The sequence below is a fragment of the Phytophthora ramorum genome, assembly GCF_020800215.1.
Source record: "Phytophthora ramorum isolate Pr-102 chromosome Unknown Phyram_PR-102_s0001, whole genome shotgun sequence".
In the NCBI taxonomy this organism is placed as follows: Eukaryota; Oomycota; class Peronosporomycetes; order Peronosporales; family Peronosporaceae; genus Phytophthora; species Phytophthora ramorum.
The window spans coordinates 2,359,143-2,385,541 of record NW_027150647.1 but is presented as its reverse complement, the minus strand read 5'-3'; the positions used below and the strand labels follow the sequence as shown (position 1 = coordinate 2,385,541).

The window sequence follows — 26,399 nt, the reverse complement described above, 5'->3', positions numbered from 1 at the left end:
GCAAGTGTGGCTGTACCTAGATCGCGTGAAGGAGGGCTATGCACGCAAGTTAGCCCACATGTGGCACGGACCGTTCAGGGTGATCGAGATGCTTGACAATCATGCAGCAAGGTTGGAAGTCGCTGGCACCAACTATCGGTTATTCCCGATCGTCCATGTGTCAAAACTCAAGCCTGTGCGATCGTTCCTCGATCGCCCCACGCTGACGCTGGTGGTGGACGAAGAAGATCGCTTCGACTTTGATGAGGCGCTTTTACCCGAGGACAGCTGGGAAGGCGGTCTCGATGAGGACGAGTTCGAGGTGGAGAAGATCGTGAATATGCGATCAGGTCGACGTACGCGATATGGTCGCGTCCACCGGGAATTTCAGGTGCGCTGGAAGGGTTACGATCAGCTTTCGTGGGTTGATGAAGCCGATCTGAATTGCGGAGCCTTGTTGCGCGAATACGAGCGAGGAGTCGTCAACCGGAATCGCTTCGCTGTGATGCAGTCGCACGAGGTGGAGGAGGAGAGCTCGTAGCAGGCTGGCTGTTGCGGGCGGAGGAGTGGTGTGAACAATGTGTGAGGTGGTCGCACATTGAGGTGGAAGGGTTTTTATGTGATATTGTTGTGTAGATCGAGGACGACTGTTCTCGATCAGAGCGGGATGCTCGATAAAGCAAGAAAATGATGAAGAAAAACAACGAAGGAAGAAGCCGTGGAGATCATGTTGAGAAGATATACGATCCACTAACTACCTCATCTTAGTCGGCGACAGGAGAGAATTTGCCGGTGAGGCGGGGCAGTTGGGAGCCCGGATGATCTTGAAGGTGGCCGCGATACTGATTGCGCCACGGGTCAACCAGATCGACGGCACGTAGGGCGTCTACCAGGTTGGATGGCTGAGAGCTGCAACCAAGCCCAGGGTACCAAACTCGTTGTTCGTGCGCCCGGGGATAATGCAGAAAGAAAGGGTCCAGCAGAATATCCAAGTCGCAGTGCCCTGCAATCATCCCTTGCAGGATCAACTTGAGGAAGCGTTTCCAGACGGCACCGAAACGTGATCGTCTCTGCTTGCGATCTTCCCAAAGACGTGCCAGATATGTGTTCGATTTACGAAGCGCGGAGCTGATCATGAACGCGTGCGTAGCCTCCCATAGAGCCTGCCGGTGATCATCTTCAATTTCCAGATACTTCCGAGACATCGCCTCGAACCAACCAGTCACCTCAAAAAATAAAGGCGTCACCAAGACGTTGAGAGAATTCCACGGCGTCGTCGCGTAAAGTGCCGCAATGTTGCTTTCGGTGATCAGACCGGGTGACCAAGCGCCGCGACGAGGCGATCGACTCTGCGGCGGAAAAAGCCAGTTTGTAGGCTTTGCCAGGTGATGAAAGAGCAACTCGATGTCCATCTCTAAGACACTGACCCGGCTCAAAGCGCTCGCCGACCACGGGCGAACGTCCGCGGCCGCCCTACGAGAACGAGCGCGATATCCAGGGATCCAGATAGCACGGGGAACGGTGGGACGAGCAAGCTGATCCAGGGCAACCTGCGTGAGTAGGTGATTGCGGTGCGCCCGCGGTTCATCAGCTACGCTTCCGTCACTGTCACCGTCATTCTCGTTGCCACGATCGGAATCACGTGGCGCATGTCCGCACCACCATCACTCTCGTCACCGGAAGAGGCACTGCCAGGGTCGTCCTCCAACTCTTCGAGTTGATCAGGATCCTGGTTCGAAGCCTCCGAAGAACTGGACGACTCGATGTCGATGGGGCGGCTGGATGATCGACCGCTAGGGCTGCCGGTGGAAGACGAACGTCGACGACCGGACGATCGCGAACTTGCGAGAGCCGCCAACAGAGAATCGTCGTCACTACTGGTCGGGGAGGCGTTAACCGATGGTGACCGCTGAGATGGAGAGTGATCGCCACCAGCGAGCCTGCCGGAGTTAGGAGTTGACGGTCCCGAAAGGAAAAGAGATCGCGAAGCAGATCCACCGTGAGAAGGCGGAACAGTACTTGATTCCGACACTGGTTTAGGGGATCGCTGTCGCGGACGACTACGGGGCGGACTTGAGCTGCCAGCCGAAGAACTACCGCGCGGTCGCTTGGCCGTTTTCTTGGATGCGGCAGGCGTCGACTTGGAAGAGGAAGTAAGTGGCGTTTCGTCTTGCGCGGGTTGGATGAATGAGATCAACCCCGCCACCCTATGACGGAGCTGATCGCGGTCCTGTACAGCACGATCACAAGCCTTCTTGAGAGCAGAAGACGCAGACTGCGCGTTGGCCAAGTCAGCAAGGAGCAACTCATTCTCGTGATTGAGCGCCTTGATGCGGCTGCGATCTGCCTGCGAGGCCTTCAGGCCATGCTCCAATCGCGCGATTGAAGCCCGCGCGTTATCAACTTGGATCTCTGGTACAACACATAGAGGAACAATGTTAGTGTCACGCACGAAAGATGTATCGGATGCGAGGCGGACTTACGAGTAGATCGACGGTCAGCTTGCGCTCGATCGCGATCGGCCATAACCCGCTGCAGGTTCTTGGACGTGGTCTGGAGAGTGACCCCAGCAGCCTCTGCACGAGAACGGAACTGTTCCCTCTCTGCGTCAACACGATCGAAGTTCCGCTTGGCCCGAGCTGTTTGTTGAGCCAGCTGCGCTTGAAGATTAGACACGCGCTGCTCGAGACGTTCGTTTTGACCGCGTAGTCGAGACGTCGCGTCTTCCAATGCACGCTGCGACGACTCAAGTGCACCAAGGTTCTTGTTGGCTTCGACCAAATCCAAAGCGGCGCGGTCGCGATCTGCGATCGCCTGGTCCAACCCTTCCTGTAATGTGGCGAGACGACGTGCTGACCCATGCGGCTGCTTTGTAGCCACCGGAGACTCTGCATCAGCCAGACGACGAGTTGATCGGCAAACTCCGCCTGTAATCGCGTGGTTTCCTCCGCGAGGACCTCCTGTGCGACGCGCAAACGATCCCGCATGGCTGCGATCTCGTGCGAATTGTCGAGACGCTCGCGCACTGCCGCTTCGAAGTCGGCCGCCATCTGCCGGGTTTCTTGATAGCGCCGGAATAGGAGATCATATTGGTGCTGGCAATGCAACACATAGGGAGAAGCAGCCGCGTACGCGGCGTTCAGATCGGCCTCCAATCGATCCGCTCGCGCAACTTGGTCACGATATGCCTGCTGCAATACTGCATGAGCATCGTCGAGATCAGCTTGAGCTTCGATGCGTTCCAGCAGGGACGAGAATAATGCGAGAGAGTCCCGGGCGGCACCGAGGTTAACGCTAGGAAGTGCGACGCGAGCAGTAGAGACGACCGGAGCCTCGGAGGTGTGATCGGCGGACGTATCAGGCGCGACGACGAGAGGATCGTCGGACGGTGCGTCAGCTGCACCAGCCATAACTGGGGCTGGCACGGAATTCCCCGGTGGTGGTTCAGAGAAGGAAGCGGAAATGTGATGGAGTGCGCTGAGACCAACCGCCGTACGGCTGGTCGCAGAGCAGGGGGCGATTGAGGTGAAGCGACCTGGGTCAAATTGCCGATGATGGGAAGAGATCGCGTCTGGACTGATTGGACCAGAAGGGTTGGGGTTGGTGCCGGATATGTCCGGATAGCCCAGCACCTGACTTGGTACCACAATGATGGTACAGGTAATTTTATCTGCCTGGTACCACCCTTTCGGTACAGTCGATCATCCGGACGCTTGCGATCAACCAGACATCTGCGATCATCTGGGCATACGCGATCATCTGGACTCACCTGATCAGATCGACATGGTACCGCCACAGTGGTACAGTTGGATCGGATGGATGCTAGGTACAATGTTACTGTCATTCCGATACGAGGTCAAGATATACAGATGGAAGTTCAAGTGTGATGTGCAGTCGGTGGGCACGCAAGCGGGATGGGGATAGGGAGAGAGATCTTTAGGACTTTTACTTTTGCTTAAATAGATTCTGATTTGCCTTGCAAGACACAAGTGGCGTCCACACATCCCGGGGAAGGAACTACATTGGCCTACCCGAAGAAGGGCTCACCTAGTCAACCAAGGACACGTCGCACATCTGGATAGCTTGGCCAGGGGGCGATCGTACAATCTCATCTCAACTCAAGACCCCGCCAGAGGAGGCGGCAAGCAACGGAAAGGGCTATAACAGCACACCCAAAGGACACCCCCCACGTGATCGACTTACCCCAAGACCCGATCACCAACAACCGACGACCGCGTGAAGAATACCTGCGTGGCCGTCATCCCCCCATTCCCCGGAAGGAGCAGTCCAGCTCCAACAAGTTCCGCCTTGGTCACACCCTTGACGTCCTTCAAGAGAACACCGGAAGAGCGTAACCCGCCCCGCCGTCGGGTACACAAGGTGACTACAAGGTTTTCTGATCACGCCTGATCAACGGAGTACCCCCTCCGATAGTCGGCAGTCCGGGCGTACCGCTGGTGAGTTTGGATCGCATCATCCATTTTTGCGATCCCACTCCACCACAGAAGTGTTAGGAGTATACAAACTCCAAGTGAACGGCGGTTCACTAGTTCCCGGTCTTGGGGAACGGTTGACTTAGATAACGTAGTTTATAGACTGATATGTTTATAATTAGTTACCTAGAGATCGTCTTGCAATACAATTCCTAAGTCAACTTTAGTTTATCCTATATGTTTTATGTATGGGTGGCTGTGAGCCACCATCACGTGTCAGTGATGTTGGGTACACCATGTACCCAACTCGGAAGAGTGACGGGCACTCTTCAGGTAACCCCGTTACATTATATCCGAGATTTTTTTTTAACCCTTTCGCGAGGAGCTGCTATAGACTCTACGAACTATACTATACAAAGTCAAGTCAATTAAACTCAAAGGGCGCAAAATTCGCCCTTTTAGTTGTCGATAGAGACGGGGCGTGTGTGCAAATCAAACACGATGCAGTCGGCACTGATGATGTCCAACCTAAAAGGGCGCAAAATGCGCCCTTTTAGATTGCATTTTGATTGGCTAATAAGTGAATTATTTGGTGTGATCCAGCTGAAACAGCCCTCTACTACTGGGATTGGTCAAAATGGAATGATACAGCGTTCCACCACGGAAAGATAACAGCGAAACTTACGAAGATATTCGCCTCGTCGACCGTTTTCTGGGTGATGACGCGCCAACGTTGGCCGGAGGATGATGCTCGGCTTCGGCTTTCGCGTGCGCTATATATCGCACCACTCTCTACCGGACGTGACTAGTTGGCTATAGCTCTGTATCTGGCTCGTTTTGTCGCCAGCATTCTCACAGCTAATCGCTTCAGGTACAGCTACACAGCCAGTATGTTTGTATTCCCGGCAATGTAGAGCAATGAATATGCGGGTCACTCAATGGGTGCATATATCTTCGTGTTCGTATGACTCCGTTAAGGTATACTACGTAGTATCTTCGACGCAATGCTCTGGTGCATATATCTTGCACACTGTATTCCAAAAGGGGGATTGCGTACGAAACGCTTTTCGCGCCAAATCATGGCGCCCAAAGCTTGGTCCCTACTGTCAGACTTCATAGCTTGTACGTTTGTATGTGTATAAAGAATAAAGACTCATCCAATATCTGTATTTAGAAACCTTTATATTGACCACAAACACACGACACGTATCAACCTTCCAGCTGATTCCTTCTCTCATTTCTAAAAGGAGCCGTATATGGCGGAAGCGCTGCCCGGGCAGAAGCGCAAGTGTACCGGTCCTGTAGGCGCCAGCAAGCGCCGCCGCGCGGGATCTGGTGTCGATACAGCACCGGCGGAGTCCGCCAGCAGTCTCGGAGGTGTTGCAGTGTTCAAGGGCGCGTGGGCCGCGCTGAAGAAAGCAGGATGGACGTCCAAGAAACCGTCCAGCAAGGGTCTTGACTCGCGTTACAAGTACATTCGGCCTGGGGGGTGTAGAGGGTGCTGATTTCCTTCTCGGCGAGCTGGCCGTGCTGAGGTATGTCGAGGAGGTGCGCAACCGTGACGCCGCAGCAACTGCAGCTAGGCAAGACGTTATGTCTGTGCATGCAGCGGTATGACAAGTGGCTAGGTAGCTGTATGGCTAACGTTGCACTTGTTTGTGGTGTAGGCGTTGGAGCTCAACGTGGAGAAGACAGTGGCGACGTCGCTGGCAGAGCTGCTGGACAGGCAGTCACTGCCGAACGTCGCCGGCAAGGATCTAGGCATGGCGACGCCGATCAGGAAGCCTCAAGCGCTGCAGGTGCGGTTGCGTCTTGGGAAGTTGGGCTACAACAACGAGTGGCGCGACTAACGTTGTGTTTGTTGGTGGTTTGACTAACGGTGGGCGCATTGGTAACGCAGAGAATTATGTCAGCGATGAAGTCATGGAAAGCGTCAGTACAGCGGCGGTGGTCGCTCACGACCAAGCAGTAGTGACCGTGCCTCTAGTGCACGTAGGTAGACGACGAGAAGGTACGGTTCGTCCGGCTGCAAGCGTCGCCAGCCCAGTAGGTGCGACTTGTAACAAAAGGCAGCGTGAGGAATGAGCGCGTGCCGTGACTAACTATCGGTTTGGTGTTGATGCAGGAGTTGACGGCAGCATCGTTGACATGACCGACGACGTCATGGTGGACGCTGAAGGTGCTGCCGACCAGGCAGGTGTCGCTGTGCCTATTGAGAACGAGCGTGGTGGACGTGGTGAGCGTGGTGGACGTGGTGCGCGTAGTGCGCGTGGTGAACGTGGTGCGCGTGGAGGACGTGGCGCACGTGGTGGAAGCGGCGCGCGTGGTGAACGTGGTGCGCGTGGGGGACGCGGTGAACGGGCTGCTCAGCGTGCAGCTCGAGCCACAGGTACTAGAAATGGGGTGCTGGATCTCAGAGTGCAAGCAGAAATAGATAAGCTAATGGTGTGTTGCTGGTTTTGCAGGAGCTGGTGCGCGTGGCGGTGATAATGGTGACACGGCTGGAGCAGTCGTTGTGAGCGCTGCTGCTAGCCGCGGCGACCGAATTCCAACTGATGGAGTCGCGATCCCCGAATCACCACAGTCTGGGCGAGCAACAACCAGTGGAGTAACGGGTGCTACAACGACGCCAACACGAACACCACCCATCATGCTGCAGGACGTGTACGTGAGCAAGCTGGTCGCGTTCTCGCCGGACAAGGAACGATGGATGAAAGCGAAGGTCTATCGGCCTATCGGTACTGCCTACATTGTTGGCCGAGTCTACCGCCATGATCGCGACACCATCCGTGATCGTGTGGCTGGATTGATCTCCCTGGTGCAGCCCGGGTCCACTTCGGCACCAGCGCCGAGCTCGCCCGACGCTCAAGGCAGTTCCAAAAGGCCCCGTAGTCCACGATCTTCGGCCAGTCCATCTCCTCCTCCTCCTCCTCGTCGATCGCGTTCGTTGGGCTCCAATTCGCCCCGTGGGCGTTCGCCTTCAGGGTCCAGCTCGGGGCATGTTAGCGGCGACAGTCCGTCCCATTCAAACGGGGATGGTCGATCTCAGTCCGGTTCGTCATCGAAAAGTGATGACGATTCACTGAGGGCAGCGCTTACTGGTTCTCGATCTTCCCTCCGGCGCCGCTCTGCCGACACATCCACTGGTGGATCGCCCAATCGCCCAATTGATGTCGGGTCGCCCGACTCCTCTGAGGCTTCGAACGGGAACCATGGTCGCTCTGGAGATGCCGGTGGTGGTGACAGTCCCAGGGATAGCAGTGACGATGATCATCGATCCAGCCACGGTGACAACAGTGAGCGCAGCGACCAGTCGAGTGACAACAACAGCCAGGACGGTGATGGTGATCAAACTGCTCATACCTCTGGGGCGGCAACCGATCGTGACGCAGCTCAAGGGGTTTCGGGTGTGGTCAACCAGACTGACAGTGATGACAGCGTGATCAGCGAACCACGATCTCATCGCAATCAACTTCTCAACCCCGGGCAGTTGGCACAGCTTGCGCCAACCACCATTCCTCGCGACGAGTGGATTCCCGGCTATCAAAATCGTGTTCGCCGTACTGCGGTTGACGTCGATCCGTGGCCGGCTAGATACGTCGGTCGCGTCAGCGTGCTGGAGATGGACGTCAACTTGCTTTTCCATCATTTCGCCAAACCGAAGAATTGGTTATTTCCTCCAAGTGACCAGACTCCTCCTCCCAATCGGTGGTCCGAAGGGCTGATCACTGAGCTCCAGATCCTGGCCCTGTACGCGATTTCTCCTTGGGAGAATCTGAACGTCGTCGTGACGCCAGTGTCGTTCGAGATGACGGGTTGGTTCACGCCGATCTCGACCAAGTATTTGCAGTTGGAGGACGAACATCGACAGGCCCTGTGGGAATCGGCCCACGCCTTCCCCATAAGCTCGGCACTTCGAAACTCAGATCCGTTCTTGGCCGCCTTCTGGGAAGAGCGACGTCAGCGGCGATCTCGTCTTGGCGCCCGCTGGAAATCGTTCTTGCGACACATTCTCCGCGGGATGATCGACGGCCATTGCGATCTAGATCTGCTCCTTGACCCCTTTTTCCTGCATTTTCCCCGGCTCGGCGAGAAAAGAGTGTGGTATCCCGGCTTGGGATGTACCCCACGACCCTCGACCTTGGTCGACGCTCTTCGCGCGATTGACTTGGAGGAGCCGTGGCGTAACCAGTACCGCGACAACCTTCCAGACCACCCTGGTTCTCGCCTTCCGCGTCTTGCCGCCAAATGTTGTCGTCCAGCGACCGGGAATTAGGAAATCGCGCTTAGCTATCCCGTAACCCTTTAACGAGATCACATGATCTCATTCACCTCGGTTTCTGCGTTATTTCTTCATCGATCTGCCTTGCTTATGAAGCTCTGGGTGCCACCTTGAAAGAGGGTAGATTCGCCCCAGGCCATACGTCACTCCACAAATATCCCTTCCTCCTCGATGTGCGGCCTCCCCGCACATCTTTCTTCACATCTTCCGCCCGCAACAGCCAACCTGCTACGAGCCCTCCTCCTCCGCCTCATGCGACTGCATGACTCCGAATCGGTTGCGGTTAGTTACCTCAGGTTCATACTCACGCAACAATGCTCCGCAGTTGAGGTCGGCCTCGTCGACCCATGATGGATCCTCGTAGCCCTTCCAGTACACTTGGAACTCTCGATGAACTCGCCCATAGCGCGTACGCCGCCCTGATCGCACGTCCACAATCCTGTCAACCTCGTATTCGTCTTCGCCAAGGCTGCGTTCCCAACTATCTTCTGGCAGGATTGCTTCGTCAAAATCGAAACGATCGCCTTCAGCCACGGTGAGCGCCAACGTAGGGCGATCGGGAAAGCTTCGCACCAGCTTGAGCTTGGACACGTGGACGATCGGGAATAAGCGGTACTCCGTGCCGGCAGTCTCCAGTCTCGCTGCGTGATTACCTACCATCTCGACTACCCGGAACGGGCCGTGCCACATATGCGCCAGTTTTCTCGCGAAGCCTTCCTTCACCCGGTCGAGATACAGCCAGACTTGAGCACCAGCCTCAATCTCCTGAGATCGGACGTTCTGGTTGTGTTCGTTGGCCCGCGACTGGATCGCTTCCCGGAGCCGCTCATTTACCTGCTCCCTAGCGCGCCGATATTGACTTTGCATGTGGAATCGCCATCGTCGTGGCTCGCGATCACGTCGGCGAGTGCTCCCAATGGGTAGCGCCGCTTCCAGCGTGGATCGTGGGTCCCATCCGTGGATCAGATAGTACGGCGTGTCTCCACGCACACGATTTTGGGCCGTGCTGATCGCGAATGTGAGGCGTTCTGCGTACTCGTCCCAGTCTTGTTGGTTAACGTCTGCGACGTACAACTTCAACGCTCAAGTCAACGTCTGCACCATACGCTCAGCTGTTCCGTTTGCTTGTGGCCGGTACGCCATCGTGGCCCTCTGTTTTTGTCCCACGATCCGGCTGAATGCACGGAAGAAATCAGACATAAAACCGGGTTCTCTGTCGTGCCGAATGGCTTCACTGGCTCCAAAACAGCGGAATACACACTCTTCATAATTCTCCGCGATCGTCTGGGCCGTCCTTGACGCGCTTGCTTTCGCGATCACATATCCCGAGAACAGGTCTACCCAGATCAGTAGCTCCGTGTTGCCCTTGAAGGACTTGGGCAACGACGGAATGTGATCCATCGCGACAATCTGGAACGGGTACGTCGCTTGCAAGTTTCCAGGGGACTCTCCTCTCACGAAGGGTCGCCCTTTCCCTGTCTCACAGTCTGTGCACTCTCCCATGTAGCGTTGGACACTTCGGTACAGACCTCTCCAGTGAAAATGCGATCGGATTCGTCGGTACGTTCTTCCGATCCCCTGATGCCCTCCTTCCAGACTCGCATGATAGTGATGTAAGAAATCTTGCTGCAGAGTCTCTGGGACCATCAACTTTGCGATAACATCCCGATCCTCGTCCTGCTTCATGGATGATGGACAATAGAGCAACAAGTCGCTCTCATCCAGCTCGTACTCGTCCGCGATCTTAGCACACGACTTGGCTTCCTTCGCGGTCAAGCTACCGACGTCTCCTTTCAGGTACGCCTTTAGGTCGGTGATCCATTTTTCCTCATTCTGGGCTTGGACAACTCGCTCACTTCGCATGCGCTGAATGATCGTTTCCTGCAGAGCCTCGGGAGACGATCGCCGACGCCGCGTTGATCTAGTCACCGCGGACACACGGACAATACCGTCGTCATCCTTCGGCTTGAGAAGCTCATCCAGACGGTTAAGCGTGACCAAGTCCTGCCGATCATCCTCTGAGGTAATCACAGTTCCTTCTTCTCGTTGGAGAGCGGCGCTCGCTAACTTGTCTGCGCTCTGATTCCAGTCTCGCTTCATGTGCAGGAACTCGTGTTTCGGCCACGATCTGAGCCGTTCCATTGCCTTTTGGTGCAACAGCAACAGGCCTGGCGCCTTACACGCGATCTCACCACGCATCTGGCGGATCACCAGGTTGGAATCACCGCAGATCACGATCCGCCCCCGGTCCAAAGTCGACAGCAGATCATAACACAGCAACAACCCGCGGTACTCAGCTTCGTTCACGGTCAGATCGGGCATGTACTCCGACGCGGCTAACAAAATCGTCCACTCGGGGAGCTTCCATATGATCGCGCTGTAAGCCCCACCGCTACGTTTAACACGTGCTGATCCATCGAAGCTCGCGACTAACAAATTCTCGTCCGCTTCAACCGTAGGGGGTGGCATGAGGATCGTTTGTCGAGGCTGTTTCACCGGCGCAATCGCGATCAGCGCTTCGTCTACTTCAGTGCCAGGTGTGATGCTTGCTGCAATCACGCCCAGGATTGCATCTTCCCCTTTCGTGCATTTCCGGATCTCTAACGTCCACTCTGAGAGCAGTGCAGCCCAGTTGCCGAGTCTTCCCTGGAAACCGGCTGAGTTGACTAGCCAAGCCAACGTCGAGTGCCTGGACAACACCAAGATCGATCTCGTCGTCAGCAAGGTGTAATTCACGTCCAGCATCCGTAAAAGCGCCAAGACTTCCTTGTCGACGATTCCGTAGTTGAGCTCGTTGGACTTCAAAGTACAACTGGTGAAAGTTACTGGCCAGTACACGCCATCATGCTCTTGCACAAGTGCCGCAGATATCGCCCACTGACTCGCGTAGACCACGATCACTGGAGTGCGATCGGGATCGAAATGCTTCAGGATCGGTGTGGACACGATTTTGGCCTTCAACATTGTGAATGCAATCTTCGCTCGGGTCCAGCGATCAGCGTCCGGAATCTGTGGTTCGTCGCCCCCAGTCATTTGTTGGTCAGGGTTGATCCTCTCTAGGCGGCTGATCTCATGAAAGTCCGCTTCGCGCAGCTCGTACAAGCCGGCGGCATAGATCACGAAGTCTTCAATGAAGCGACTGTAGTAGTTCAAACTTCCGAGGAAAGCCTGCATCGATCGCAGCGTCAGCGGGAAGGGGAGATTACTCAGCGCCTCAAAGTCCTTCGGGTGAGCTTCCAAACCATCAGCAGACACCTGATGGCCCAAGTAACCCACCTTGCGCTGGCCCCAGAAGCTCTTGACAACGCTGATCGACATATTCCACCGTTCGCAAGCGTCCAACAACCTCTCAACCTTTTCACATAAAGTATCCCTAGTGGTCGCCGTAACGAGAATGTCGTCGATGTACGACCGTCTTCCCAGCACGGACGGCTTCAGTTCCGGCTCTGGTTCCCCTGCCTCGAACACGTCGATCGGCTTCGACGGGTCGTGACCGGCGCGGATTCGGAGATGTCCATACAGCGCGTTGTCGATCAGTCTCTGATAAATCTGTGGGGCGTTCTTCAGCCCAAAAGGCATGCGCGTCCACTCGAAAAGTCCGAATGGCGTGACAAAGGCAGAGATCTTCCGAGCTCGCTCAGTCATAGACACCACCCAGAAACCACTGGCCATATCGAGGGAGCAGTACCAAAGCACCTTGTCCAAATCTTCCAAGAGATCGTTGATCATCGGCATGGGATATACCATCAGTCGTGTCAATCCGTTCACCAGCCTGTAATCGATACAGAGTCGGATGTCAACACCGTTCTTCTTGATGATGATCACGATCGGTGATGCCCACGGCGAGGTTGACGGAACGATCATCTCCGCAGACAGCAAACTCTTGATCAGGTCCGACAGCTTCTCGCGAAACTGTGGGGCGACCCGGCGAACGCGTTGGGCGACAGGAGTTGCTCCCCCAACGTCGATGTCGCACACCGCGCCTACAGCCGCCGGGGGTAACGCGTTTCCCTTTCCGATCAGTAGGTGACGCCGGCGCCAGATGATTTGTCGTAGACGATCGACCTCCTCAGGGGTGTTGAAATCAGGGTCTCCCACCTGAATGTCTTCGATCATGACTTCGTCGGTAGTGGTTGCTACCTCAGGCAAGACAGCCATCTGCTTTTCCACGTCTTCCGCGAACAAGTCGCCTCCTTCATGGTAACAGACTTCGTCGTCATCTGGTATCTCCGACTCGGTGATCGGCGGCGTCTTCGGCTCGATCATGGGCGCTCTTCCGATAGGCATCCCGTCGCTTCGCTTTTCCATTCTGTCTGACGACATCTCCGTCGCAATCGGATTACCCTCTTCGTGCGCCTCATTGATCCCGGGGGTATTTGTCCTCGATTTTGTCTCAACAGGGCGGGACTCGGTGATTTGAGCGACAGCTACCTTCGGCGCCCCGGCGTCTCGACTCCAGATCTTCGTCGGTGTGACGTACTGGGGTCGGTCCACCATCGGTCCAACGGGCCTCGTGTCTGGTTCTTCCTCGGGCTGCTGATCTGTGGTGGCTTGAAACGCTAGGTTTTGCCACTCAGCATACCGGCGTGACCCGATCAGTACGAAACCAGGAGCGTGAGGTACGCGTCCTCCTTCGAGCCACATGCCTATGTGGGCATCATCTTGCAACACTAACTTCCGATTGCTGATGTTCGTGATTTTCAGGTAGCGTGTCTTCCCTAGTCCAGCAATCAAACTCGGCACCCATCGTTCTCCTCGGGTAACCCACAGCTTTCGGTGGCTCGACGGAATGAAACCCTTCCGGACTTCGACCGACGCTCCGACTTCCAACTGACAGTGCTCGCCGAGCCTGACTTGCGACACCTTCTCCCCGTAGAGCTGACGTCGACCGGCTATCTGAATCCGCACCTCGTCCGGAAGATTTATCGAACCGTCAGCCAGATCGAGGCGGATGCCAGCTGGCACCATGAAATCCATCCCCAGGATCAGGTCTTGGCCACCTGTGGGTGGACCAACCCAAACGTCGAAGTAGTACACCAGTGATCCCGCGAGCGTGATCTTGATTCTGGTACGTCCATCCGCCATGTAGGGACTCTTACCAACTCCTTCACATTCCAACTCTTGACTTTTGTCCACGTAGCACCCAACCTTACGAGCAAAGGCGGCATCCAGAATGGACACCTCGGCGCCGCTGTCAAACAGCAATGTGGCCCTTTCGTTGTTGATCTTCCCCATGGCTTTCGCCTGCCGAAACTTCTTGTCTGGCACATGGTACTTCCAATATCCTCGTGACTCTCCGTGCAGAAGATCCAAAGCCATTGTCACTTCTGATCGCGAATACTCGTCGATCTGATGCAGGCTGGAAATCGCCACGGTACGCTTGTCATGAAGATCACATGTATTGTCAGTCGGCCGAATCAGCTTACTCACCTCTGACTTCGACTGTTTCTCGACATATGCATAGATGCAGAACTGAGAACGCTCGTCTCGTACCGGATTCAAACCCGGCGAGCGATCTAGTTTAACATCTTTTCGGCCGCTTGCGGGAGCATTCCACCGTGCTTGTTCGGGTTATACCATTGACGGATCAAGTTGTAAAACTCTTCCATCGGGCACTCTCCAGCTCCGTGGATCTCGCCGCAGGCCTTGCAGACGAAGAGGCAGCGGTCAGTAGGGTGACCCTTCTTGCCGCACTTCTCGCACGTCAGACGCTTCCAGCAACCAAGATCGGTGTGCTTCGACGATCCACAGTGGGAACATGGCTTCCGCGGGATGTCTCCTTCGGGTAGTCCGGTGGGACGATCGAGGCGACGGTCGTTGGAGTCTCGACTAAGACGACGTTGATCTTGATCCGATCGCAATCGAGTCGGCTGGTCAGGCGTTGCCGCGAAGTACACCTTGCGCAGATCGCCTTCTCCTTCCGATCCGCTGGTTTCCGGTTCGGACTCACTCGAGTTGGCCATTGTACGGACTGTACGAACCGCGCGAGCGTTGGCGGATGGGGTGATCCCAGTTGGCGTCTTCTGCTTGGGTTTGATGGATCCATACACCGTTTTTCCCTGCCTCGCCTTCGCGCGTTGTCGGGATCGCAGTGTTTCTTCGAGAGTGTCTGCATCCGGGATTCTGAGCAGCGCCAGTTGGCTGGCCAGATCGCGATCGTCGAGCGTTTCGATAAAGTGATCGACATGCTCACGGCGGGTCTCGATCGATCCATCCTTGATCGAGAGCTGAGCTCTCAAACCCGCGACATTCAAACGGTGCAGATATTCCAACGGCGATTCGTCCGATCTCTTCCGCGCATGGTAATACTGTCTCGCGACAGATACACCACGCCCGCAGTATTGGGTCTGGAAGTTCTTGGATAGCTCCTTCCAGTTGCCACGCGTCGTTCGACTTAGCTGTCGGTACCAGTTGCGCGCTGGACCAGTGAGCAAATCTCCAAACACCAGACACTTCTCGCCGTCTGGAGCTTGATCACGAGTGAAAGCAGACTTCAGTTTGCTGAACCAGCTTCTAGCGCGATCTTCGTCGTTATCCTTCCCGGAGAATTCCTTTAGTTCCGAGATCGCAGAAACCCTGATGCGGGTGGCAGAGAGTGCTCCGCCGCTCGTGGCTCCAGCAGAAGCGACTGCGGCACGGGGAGCAACTCCGACGTTCAAGTCGTCCGGATCGTACTCACTTGGATGCGAATGATTTAGGCGGTTTGATCCCACGGACTCCATGTCCACGTCTTGAGCTCCGGTTGGACTGTTCCGAACGGCCGCTGGCGGCGTCACGGTCGTTTGCTGTTCCTTCAGGAAACGTTCCATCGCTGCATTGAAGAATGATTGCATGCGTTCGGGCGGCGCTTGGACTGGATCGTGTGGTACGATCTCCGTCGGCTTGGCTTCCGATCGCTCTTTTCGCGATTGTAGCATGGTTGCTCCAGCTGGTCCAAGCGTCATCCGCTGCAGCTTGATCGAGCTGTCCGATCCTGCTTCCGATGTGGCTGAGGCATATTGTGACGATCCAGTTTGGCTGCGAGTCGGTGTTGGTCTTGTACGTTGAACCGGGACGACGCTTCCGACAAGGGGCGTCAGCTTCGTGAACAGGTTTAACGTAGCTTCCCTGATGACCGGCAACGCCAGGTCGAACAATTCGTTCGCGTTGAACGAACCAAGTACGATTCCTGCTCCCTTCAACATTCGCATCAGGAGTTTGACTGCGTCAAGCTAGTTGGTCACCTCCTTTGGCGCCTTCACCGGACCTTGAAGTTCTCCGATTGGCTTGGGACGCACGATCTTCATTACAGGATCTTCATGCAGGAACTTGTACAGGTCCTTGTAGAAGAAGGCAGACTCCAGTTGCTCATCCGTCCACGTGTTGCGATCCTCCTGGTCTTCGGCTTCAGACTCCGGTGCCTTCAGCTTCTTGCGTGAGGTCTTTGACTTGTTCTTCTTCGCGGTTGGGTACGAGGCTGGAGGAGTGGTTTTGGATGAAGGTCCTTCGGTTTTCACCGTCGGATCTTCGTCCGGCGGATCGCGATTCGCATCGCGATCCGCGGGGGTCCTGGGGAGGGGAGGGGGAGGCTTTTCTTCTAGGTCCATCGCTGAACCTTCCTCTATCACATCGTCAGAGCTCCTCCCAGCACTCTTGCGATCAGATGATCCTGGCACTTTCAGCGCCGTCGGCGGCGATCCATCTTCCGTCGACGTCTCGTCCCCTGGTTCCGTCTTGATCTTGACATCTTCTTCGGTGGACTCACGGTGAAATCCCTGTGAATCACCAAAAGATCCGGGCACGCGCACCATTGTGGCGGAGCGGGATCGCGAAAATCGATGACGCGATCCGAGCTTGCCAGCGGTAGGCCCAGACTGCCGACTATCGGAGGGGGTACTCCGTTGATCAGGCGTGATCAGAAAACCTTGTAGTCACCTTGTGTACCCGACGGCGGGGCGGGTTACGCTCTTCCGGTGTTCACTGAAGATGTCAGTGGGTGACCAAGGCGGAGGTTGCAGCTGGACTGCTCCTTCCGGGGAATGGGTGGGTGACGGCCACGCAGGTATCCTTCACGTGGTCGTCGGTGGTTGGTGATCGGGTCTTGGGACAAGTCGATCACGTGGGGGGTGTCCTTGGGGGTGTGCTGTTGTAGTCCTTTCCGTTGCTTGCCGCCTCCTCTGGCGGGGTCTTGAGTTGAGATGAGATTGTACGATCGCACCCTGGCCAAGCTATCCAGGTCTGCGTCGTGTCCTTGATCGACTGGGTGGGTCCTTCGTCGGGTAGGCCAATGTAATTCCTTCCCCGGAAAGTATGGACGCCACTTGTGTCTTGCAAGGCAAATCTGAATCTCTTAACCAAAAGTAAAGGCCCGAAAGATCTCTCCCTATCCTGCTTTCTCCCTATCCCGCTTGCGCATCCCTTGATTGCACACCGTAGCTTGAACTTGGTCTGACGTACCAAGATCGCGGTACCGTGTCGAAAAGATTGGTCCATTGTACCCACAATAATCGTGAGTACAGATCGCGTATCGAAATGTTTGTCGCATGTCGATCTGGATCAGATTACGTATCGAAATGATTGCTCAATATCGATCTTGATCAGGTCGGCATAAATGATTACGCCATACTCATCAGGTTGACATGTATCCACTTCAATCCGGAGGTGGATGTCTTCTGAACACAACCGGACATAACTGGACACCACTGTACACAACTGGCCATAACTGGACACATCCGCAATCTTTCCATCGCGATTCCTCCAAACGCGATCTCATGCCATCAGTCCCTTCCGAATCGCTCAATCTCTCCAACTGACAAGTCGCTTCACCTCAAGTGCAACTAGATCCTTTCGAAGCTCGACGCCAATGCACGTTCTAACGCTCGTCGCAAGTGCAACTTGAGCGACAATGTTGCCCACACCAGCTCCAACGTCGAGGAAAACGTCGGCTTCTCCGAGGGGTCCAACAGCTTCAAGTATCTTTGAGACACCCGACGGTAACACCTCACCAGCATTGCCATAAGTACGGCCGGCTTGCTGGCGGACATCGTGCGCACTGATTCCTGCAAATATGAGATTCACAGCTTTCGCTGCTTGCCCTGGGTTGAGTATAGTTTCACGTGACTCAGCGGCGACGCAGCCCGCGAAGGTGGTACTGCCCACAGACTTGAATATGGTGTGGCTCGCCGGCTCGGACGTGGTGTTGACCGCAGACGTGGCTACGGCGGCGATCCCGACACGGTCACCAGCCTCGGCGGAGAGGCTGGGCATGGTAACGGAGCCGCGCACGGACTTGGTGGCAGCGCGGTCTGAAGTCTTGGCCTTGACGTCCATGGCGGCACGGACACCAGACTCCGCTGCGAGGCAGCTGGTGACGGCGGTGTCACGGACAGACTTGGTGCGCATGACCTCGGTGTCGGTGCTGCTCGCGGGCTGGTCGGGGCTGTTGCTCGCGGACTTGAAGGAGGACCTGGTGTCGGTGCCAATGGCGACAACACCGCCTGATCCGTTGGAAAGACTAGCCGATGTTGTGGTGGAGGGCGTGCGGCCGAGACGGGGAGGTGGTGCGTGCGTCGGCGCTATTAGTCGCCAGGAAATGAGGAGAGATGGCGGCGGCCGCGCTCGCGCGACTAGAACTCCCCTGGAAGGCAGACCACTGAAAAAGCACCGCGGAAAGCTGCTTATGGTCTTCCCGTACGTCCTCTTGAGACTGGCCAGCCGAAGACGGAGCTCGTTCGCAGAGCGCTTGGTTTTCATCCGACGGGCCACATATGCCCAGGTGATGCGAAGGCCTTCCCTCTCGAACTGAAGTGTGATCTGGACCAGTAGCTTGTCTTCTTTGTCAGTGAAACTTGTGCGCATTTCTGCTAATTTTTGTATGTGAAATGAAGTCAGCATGTAGTGCATTTGACTTACCTTATGTATGGCGATATGACTGGCTGCACGGTGATACTGGTGCTCATTGTTTTTGCAGCGCTTGGTCGATGACGCGGCGGTGCGGCTGCGGCCGATTACGGCGGCTGAAGCAATAAAATACACCTCGGAGACGCGAGCATTTGAAAAATACCCCCATCCCTCTTAAACAAAATGCTGTGATTGGTAGTAATATTACACGGTAGGTCGAGCGCGGGATCAGGCTAAAAGGGCGCAAAAATCGCCCTTTTAGAAGTCCATTTGTCACCGTGTTTTGGAAACAGCGTTAAAGGGCGAGAAATGCGCCCTTGCACCGCGAAAGTGTTAATTAATTAGCTAAGTTCGCTTTCGTTAATTTGCTTAAGTTCCGACTTGCTTGAATATTTTTTTTCTTACGAGCACGAATTTCCGTTCGATGCTTCTCATCATATTCTCGCTGCTTCGCCAGTCGCGTTTCCCTTGTCTTTAGATAGTAGCGCCTTGATGCGCTCTTTATTAAGTTCGTATTGCTCGGACGAGTACGCCATCTTACTATATTACTAACTTTATATTTATCAAAAATAAAAATATAATACTTGGATAGCTGGCTTACCATTTGCTATAGTCTGGGCCCCACCACCCAAGATCTTGCGGATATGGCATTGATTTAATCCACTTCGAATGTTTTTCTTTATTGCAGTGCTTTGCGAAATTCCATCTCTCCATCGATGATCCACACAAGCAAGTGATTCTTTCATCCATCGGAGCTGAAATTATCTTTTTCATCATATCTTCACTGACCTCTGGCGAGAAAATTTCAATGGAAGGAAACTTTGAAAGTGGATGCTTACCACAACGCTCTTGCGATGGCTTTGCCTTACACTTTAATCCACTATCCAAAACGTAGTTGCACATTCCTATTACTAGTAGTAATTGTTATATATACTTAGTATTTTTATTTTTGTCATCGGCTCTGTAGAGCAGCAAGGCCATCAACATCCGTGTCTAGCTCATCGTTTCAAGACTAACTCCACGTACAGCTGCTTGCCACTGTAGATGAGACGAATCTGGTCCACCTGGATACCTTCTTTCTCCTGTAGGGCCTGCTTCACATGCAGGATCTGTTCACGGAAGGAGAAACAACGTCAGTATCACACCGTCCGAAGCGCCAGAATATCGCATCGTACCGTGTTGTCCGGCTCAAAGTTGAACGTCTGCTTCCGGCCAGTGAGCGTCTACACCAGCGCAATAAACACACTTATTAGTACCCTTCCAGCCCCTGTGATCGCGGCGTGGGGGCGTGGGTACCTTGATCTGGATCTGCATCTTGGCTTCTAACTTGGCGGCTGAGTGTTTCGAGGCAAAAGTGGCTGTGGTTCCGCAAAGTTCTTCGCGGAAATTCGAATTGGGAAATTCGTGAAAGTAAAAACAATTGGTGATAATTGGTCCATTTTATATTTCATCTGATAGTAAAATTTGACACTTAACCCATTATTCCCCGAAGGGCATCTTGTCACCTCTGCGGATGCTGCGTTCATGAGAACAATGTTGAAGTGCGTGCAGGCTGCAGGACAACGCGTGCAGTTAGACTTGAGAGAGCTGCACGGACAGACCTTACCAATGTATGGACTGGGCAGCATCCCCTCGCAAGTGCATTACACTTTCCTACACTTTGTGAACACGAAAGTTCATCAAACAATAGCCGACATTCACGTATCGCCTCTGGATTTCAGACTTATCGTACCCTCAGGCATTGGTGAATTTGACACTAAAATCCGCTGAAAGTACTGGTGATCGCTGTCTGCTTCAAAACATCTTCTTTCTCCGCCTTGCAGTCTTCTCGAACGCGAATCTAGGGTATGTAAATGATCGTGTTTCATTACAATAGCGAGTGCGAATCACTATGTAGCGGTCGACAGACTACCAGTCCACCCCCGGGAACGAATGGTAACCTGTCGTCGAAGCGGGGCATTTCAATTGCGGAACTTGGGTCAGTGTGAACTCTTAGAGCAGGTATAGCCATTCGAGCCTGTGGTTTCAGCGTCCTCACAGCGCATAATTAATTATGCATGGTGCAACAATTGCATTGGTCCTTGTTGGATTGCATTCTCCAACACAAATGCATTCATTAAATGAATGTACAATGTTGAGACGGCGGTGGAATGCTGGAACAGCAATGATAAAATCGTGCATCATTCTTTGGCTATGAATGGCTGTTAGGGAGCGATCACTCACTGCGTAAGGAAACCCCACCCACGAGCTGGAACCCAGCCAATATCCAGTCTGGGCGAGTTGCACGACTCGGAACAGATTCATAAGTATCGAGTCTTGTACCTAGAGACGTGGAAGCAGGGTGCCGACGAGATGATTGACCGCATGGAAAAAACTCTGGAGAAGAGCGTGCTTCGTGAATTTGCTGATCAGCAACAACGTGCAATGACTGGCGTGCTGAAGAAGTACAACGCACTGGGTGAAAGTTACGCAGAAATGCATGCCAAGTACTTAGCGATGTATGAACTACCAGCACGATTAACCAAGACACAGCATAGTCTCATGGTTCTTCAAGCCGAAAAGAGTGCAAGAAGTGGTGCAGGAAATACAAGTGGGGAAACCGGTTGCGATTCAGATATCCCCCACGACCGGATAGATCAACTTGAGAACGAGCTACAGGCGCAAACGGAGCGCGTGAAGACGCTTGAAGTAGCTGATCGAAAGGCTGTAGTCGATTCTGACGAGTTAGTGCAGTTGCCACCGCTCAGAGGACGTTCTGGAGATGACAATGAGCTTCGAAATGAGAACGCGCTGTTGTACGAGAGAATTAACGAGGTGGGGCAGCTAGAGCAGCAGGAGGAACGACTTCGTGATTTGATGGCTTCCTCAGAAGATCACGCAATTGTAGGCGAGCTCCAGCATCAGTTGATGCAGATCAAGACGACCTACCAGCAATTCCTTGTGCAGTACGACCTAGTAACGGAGACGCAACAACAAACACTCCTGAAAAATCAGCGACTTGAGCTGGAGATGGAGAAAAAGGCCCAGGAGCTATCTACAGTTCGTGAAAAGTCAAGCGATAAAGTCCAAATTCTCGAGAATGCGATCGGGCAAGTGAAAGAGCGTGACTGGACCGCGCGAAACACGAAGTGGGAGGCTTTCCGGAAGCGTTTAGATTCATTGGAAGACGAGATATTGGTCGAACAGCAGCGCCGAAAGCAACTGGAGAAAGATTTGGAAGACAAGCAGACTCAACTACCGCTACTTGAGCTTAAGCAGCAACGTGGCAATCAAAGCGAGGTTGGCCGGCTAAAGAGCCGGGTAGACGCGCTGGAAACTCGTGAGCGCTTACTCATGGGTCAGCTTGAGGCGGCGACAAAGGCGTCAGGGCCCAGGGAGAAGGAAACCCGGCTGCAAACAGAACTTCGTGAAGCGAAAACGCTTAATGAAGACCTACTGCGCCAGCTGGAGACAATTCAAGCTCGTGTATCGGAACTGCTGCGTCTAAATGGCGCGCTCGAATCGGGAAAACGTGAGCTACGATGTGAATATGAGGACCTGGAGCTGGAACTACAATACGCTCGTTCGGGTCTCACGGATGGGGAGAAGCGAGAGCACGATAAGAAAGAGCGCGCGAATATCCATTAGGGCTAGGTGATGAGTGCATCGTGGTACTGCCCAAATATTATTTTGGCTGCTGTTTGTTTGGCTCGGAAAGTCAAATGTCGGGCAACTTGGCCTCCAGTGGAGCGCGAATTGCCCACTTTCCGACTTTCCGGGCCATTTAAACAGCAACGTGGAGGATCGGAGGTCTGCCGACATGATTATGCGTCGGATTATGCCGCGGTTACCTATCGGTTCCTGGGTATGGAACTAGTTCTCGGAACCGTCACTGATGAATCAAATTTGAATTGATCATTTTTTTAGTGGAAGTACCAATTCAATTTGAAGTCAATTCATTCGTAGCGTGGACCACACTGGGCAAGGTCTTTCTTGTTTGCTTCTGCCAGTGCGAGAAAGAACAGCATCGGCAACCATGACCGCAGCAAACGGCAAGAAGAAAGACCACGAAGACGTGCTTGCGCGACTGGTGCGTGACCTAGAGTCGAAGAAGACTCTGTGCCGTGTCAAGGACTACGCTGGTGTGTCCCTCGAGCAGCTAAACCAACACGTGAAGAAGTTCGGTCCGTTGGTCCATCCAATACTTGGCGAGCAGCCTGGTTTCTTCGTCGACGAAGGCCGATTTATTCCATTTCGGATGGTGGTGTTTGGGCGCAGCGTAATCGGACCATACCTCTGCAAGGCGCTGCTGGAATGGGCTGCGTGGAGTGGCCATGGTGGAAGAGTGACAAATGCGCTAGATGAATACGTGCTGGATGGCACAACGCTTCGGGTCCCCGATGTGGCGTATGTGCCTCGAGATGATGCAAGGCAGCTGACCGAAGCTCAACGATGGACTCGTGGTGGAGAACCTTTTGCTCCGACGTTCGTGGTGGAAATCGACACTCTCACTGGTCCACATTCCAAGCTTGATGCTCTCGATCACAAGATGCGGCACGAGTACTTTCCTCACGGTGTGCAATTGGGATGGCTCATTGATCCAAAGAACAAAATCATGTACGAATACAAGCGATACGCCCGAGGAAATCGTCTTGTTCGACGCGTTGGCAATAGCGCGTGGAGAGATCTTGATGGTGGTACCATTCTTCCTGGCTTCACTGTTAATTGTGAAGATTTGGACGCTGTGTTGGACCAGGAATCCGGATCGTCATCGGAAGAAGAAGTTGATCTCGTGTGTTGTGTTCCAGCTTGTGGTGTACGATTGCGAACGTATGGTGAACATGCGGCTCATGCCGAATGGCACCGTGCTGAAAGAGCTAGAGCTCGACGTAGAGCAAACCGTGCGAACCAATAATTCAAGTGAAGTTTTTCACGTTAGTAGACGCAACGTTTTTTGATACCTTGGATGTCACAAGAATAATAAAAAAATACTTGAAGTAGAACATTATGCCGATAGTTTTACATTTATTATTTTTTTCTCAAAAAAATTAAAGGGGTATGTATATAGATACCACTAACAGACCATGTCGTTCGAACTTACTTTTGGAAAATACAAGAACAAGCCTATTGAGGAAGTATATATATATGAACGATGGACCCAACACAACCATTCTAAATAGCGATTTGATATCAAGCGCAGGGATATCACCCATGGATGCTGATTTGAACTTTTTCGGGAGTGAAGCTCCGAAATCTGGAATCGTACTCATGATTGAAAATAGCTTTATCTATATAGCTTGAGACAAAACAAACATACACGGATTTTTAGCTATCCCCCACCGATCTAAACCCTGCATTCTATCTCACGCTGGATGCAAGCGGTTTCCTCACCTACGATTACGCACAAACTCTATATCTCGATAAAAACGATTATCGACTCACATACATCACTGGAATTATCCAAGGGGCAGCGACACCTGGTGTTGCCCTTATTCCAGGAGCTGCCGGTGATATTAGTGGCATTGGTGCGTTGAGCTGACTGTGAATGGATCATCCGTATCGGCCTCACCATCGTATGTCCTAAGCATTACGTCAGGCACCGCTGCTCCCTCTAAAGCTCTAGTGCTTGATTCGAGTAGCAATATTACCGGCATTGGTGCGTTGAGCTGCTCTAGCATCAAGAGTCGATCAAGAAGAGCGCCAACCTTCAGTTTCCGGCGTAGCGTGACGTCACGCTTGATCGAGGCGTTGTACGTCTCGACAGGGTTGTTTGTGGCAGCGAAGCCACTCGGCGTGTGGTAGCACTGCCACCTCCACATCATCTCGTTCAGCCACACGGTGTTGAAGTAGCTGACGAAGCTCGTTAGTTCAGGTAATTTGAGCCACTCCTCCTGAACCTCTTCGAGTTGCTGTCGAAACTCAGCTTCACTTCGAGCAAAATGCAGTTCATGCAGGTGACGTAGTACCATTGATGCAACACCAGCGTCTAGGACGCGCGTCTTCTCGTAGATCTTCTTCGCCACGTGAAAAAAACACATCAGGAAGCGGAACGTGTCGTCCCCACCACAAACGTCCTGCAGCGCGTTCCATTGCGCAGCATCAGCGTCGCCCATTGCCCACCGCACGCGCAGTGGCTTCCCAGTCACAGTGAGGAAGATCTGAGCGAGCAAAGACAGCACCTCAGTGAACTGGGGCTCCTTCTGTTGCGACACTATAAAAATAGCGAGAAGGTGGAAGCGGCGCGCGCGATCGGACACGCCCACAACGACGACCGGGTAGCCGACCTGGGTCAGCTTGTAGGTGGCGTCAATATGGAGCACGAAACTGCTAGGATCGCGGTCCGCTTGCCGCAGGAGCTTTTTCGTGCTGATGCCCACGACGAATGGCTTGGCTTCGCTGCCATTTCCGACGACGGGTCTACCTTCGGAGTCGGTTCGCCACGTAAACGTGAAGGGTGTTGTCTCCTCTTCATGCCCAGTAAAGCCAAAGTTGCTAACTTTCATTCGGATAGCCGCCATGCGTCGCTGCCGCCGAGTTGGGTGGCAACATAATGGTGCAGGAAGCGTTGCACCACGCTGAGCGGAGGCGCCGTTGAATCGTCCAGCCCGAAGCGCTGGATGAGCGAGTGCCAAATCCGAGCTGGGCGTCGCCCTTGCTTGGCCCAGTCGCGAGCAACATCCTTCATCAGAAACGTCAGGCGGGGTGGAACGGTCCCGCGCGCATCCGTCACGTGCGTGTTGAGCTCGTCTATAGTCACAACATCCAGAAGTTGGCATGATCGAACACGACCGCGCCAGGGGCATCTGAGTGCGGGCGAGGCAGTCGCGCATGCGGTGCAGTCACAGCGCAGGAGCTGCGGGCGCATGGAGTGCGGCGTGGCATCGCTGCAGATGCAGCAGTTGCCGACGTCGCTCTTTGCCACAGTAAAATTCTTGAGCGTCTCGAGGAGAATGTCGGCGTCGGAGCGGGGGAGTGCGTTGGTGAGCGTTTTCCAAACGAGGCGGGGCATGGTGGCGAAAGCACGGCAGCGGGTGGGGAGGATGTGATGCGAAATTGTTGGTTGATTCGATTCTGACAAGGCACCGTAGTTGATATGAAACTCTGATTGGTTGAAAATATGATATATGCGTGTTGTGATTGGCTCGAATTTAGCAAAAGTGCGGCTGTCTGCTGTGCAGTATTACCTGCAGATTGGTGGTGGCGGTGCGTCGATTGTAGTGTCCATCGTCATCTTGGCGTGTGCGCACAAGGACTTGGCGTGCTGATGAACAGTTTCAGTGCTTGTGATATAAATTGTCGTGGAATAGGCAGGTCCTCCAATACTCGTCCATATAAAACTGGATATCCAATGACCTTAACAATAGCTACATCGACATTACTTTCAAGTTCGTATCCGAGAGCAATATTTACCTTGAACGAACTCACTTGAGTAGAAAGAACGTTCTCTAGCTTGCCATAGAAAACAGATGGCTCAATTCCCTCATATAGGTGAGATTCCATATGATTACCATTGTAAAAACGGTACTTGGGTCAGCCTTCAAAAGGGTTTTTAGGCTGATGCTTTCCTCCTTGTGCACGGCACGTATTGAAGGCATGCATTGCAGGCATGAGCTTTGAATGAATCACTTTGAGTTTTACTCTCTTGCAAGCAAGTGCCTCGTCTTCGGTTGTCCTCCTACTTCGCAAATGTAGTCTGGCGACATATACTTCTTAAGAGTATCAATGGAGACATTGTACTCCTTCGCAACCAGTCTTTGATTGATTGGGCGTGACATATTACTAACATATAACCATCTTACCATCACTTTGACGCGGTAGCTGCTACCCCACTTGGTAGCTTGAATATT

The 26,399-nt window shown here is 53.7% G+C and overlaps 6 protein-coding genes across 6 annotated transcripts; 5 read left to right on the top strand and 1 right to left on the bottom strand.

Moving 5' to 3' along the window:
- Window positions 1–1,570: 1,570 nt before the first annotated feature.
- Window positions 1,571–3,029, bottom strand: KRP23_412 (uncharacterized protein; the record flags this gene model as incomplete). The annotated part of the gene is made up of 3 exons (XM_067888842.1): window positions 1,571–2,391; window positions 2,463–2,783; window positions 2,837–3,029. 3 exons carry the CDS (start codon window positions 3,027–3,029, stop codon window positions 1,571–1,573), a joined length of 1,335 nt encoding a protein of 444 aa, XP_067750971.1.
- Window positions 3,030–6,005: 2,976 nt separating this feature from the next.
- KRP23_411 (uncharacterized protein) lies at window positions 6,006–6,262 on the top strand (the record flags this gene model as incomplete). Its single annotated transcript, XM_067888831.1, has 2 exons — window positions 6,006–6,023; window positions 6,080–6,262. 2 exons carry the CDS (start codon window positions 6,006–6,008, stop codon window positions 6,260–6,262), a joined length of 201 nt encoding a protein of 66 aa, XP_067750970.1.
- A 73-nt stretch (window positions 6,263–6,335) lies between these two features.
- On the top strand, window positions 6,336–6,931 carry KRP23_410 (uncharacterized protein; the record flags this gene model as incomplete). Its single annotated transcript, XM_067888820.1, has 4 exons — window positions 6,336–6,462; window positions 6,538–6,591; window positions 6,677–6,801; window positions 6,878–6,931. 4 exons carry the CDS (start codon window positions 6,336–6,338, stop codon window positions 6,929–6,931), a joined length of 360 nt encoding a protein of 119 aa, XP_067750969.1.
- A 10,911-nt stretch (window positions 6,932–17,842) lies between these two features.
- On the top strand, window positions 17,843–19,227 carry KRP23_409 (uncharacterized protein; the record flags this gene model as incomplete). The annotated part of the gene is made up of 2 exons (XM_067888809.1): window positions 17,843–18,233; window positions 19,187–19,227. 2 exons carry the CDS (start codon window positions 17,843–17,845, stop codon window positions 19,225–19,227), a joined length of 432 nt encoding a protein of 143 aa, XP_067750968.1.
- A 1,698-nt stretch (window positions 19,228–20,925) lies between these two features.
- KRP23_408 (uncharacterized protein) lies at window positions 20,926–22,200 on the top strand (the record flags this gene model as incomplete). The annotated part of the gene is made up of 1 exon (XM_067888798.1): window positions 20,926–22,200. The coding sequence occupies one exon, from the start codon at window positions 20,926–20,928 to the stop codon at window positions 22,198–22,200; it is 1,275 nt and encodes a 424-aa protein (XP_067750967.1).
- A 388-nt stretch (window positions 22,201–22,588) lies between these two features.
- KRP23_407 (uncharacterized protein) lies at window positions 22,589–23,510 on the top strand (the record flags this gene model as incomplete). Its single annotated transcript, XM_067888787.1, has 2 exons — window positions 22,589–23,169; window positions 23,309–23,510. 2 exons carry the CDS (start codon window positions 22,589–22,591, stop codon window positions 23,508–23,510), a joined length of 783 nt encoding a protein of 260 aa, XP_067750966.1.
- Between the last annotated feature and the right edge of the window lie 2,889 nt (window positions 23,511–26,399).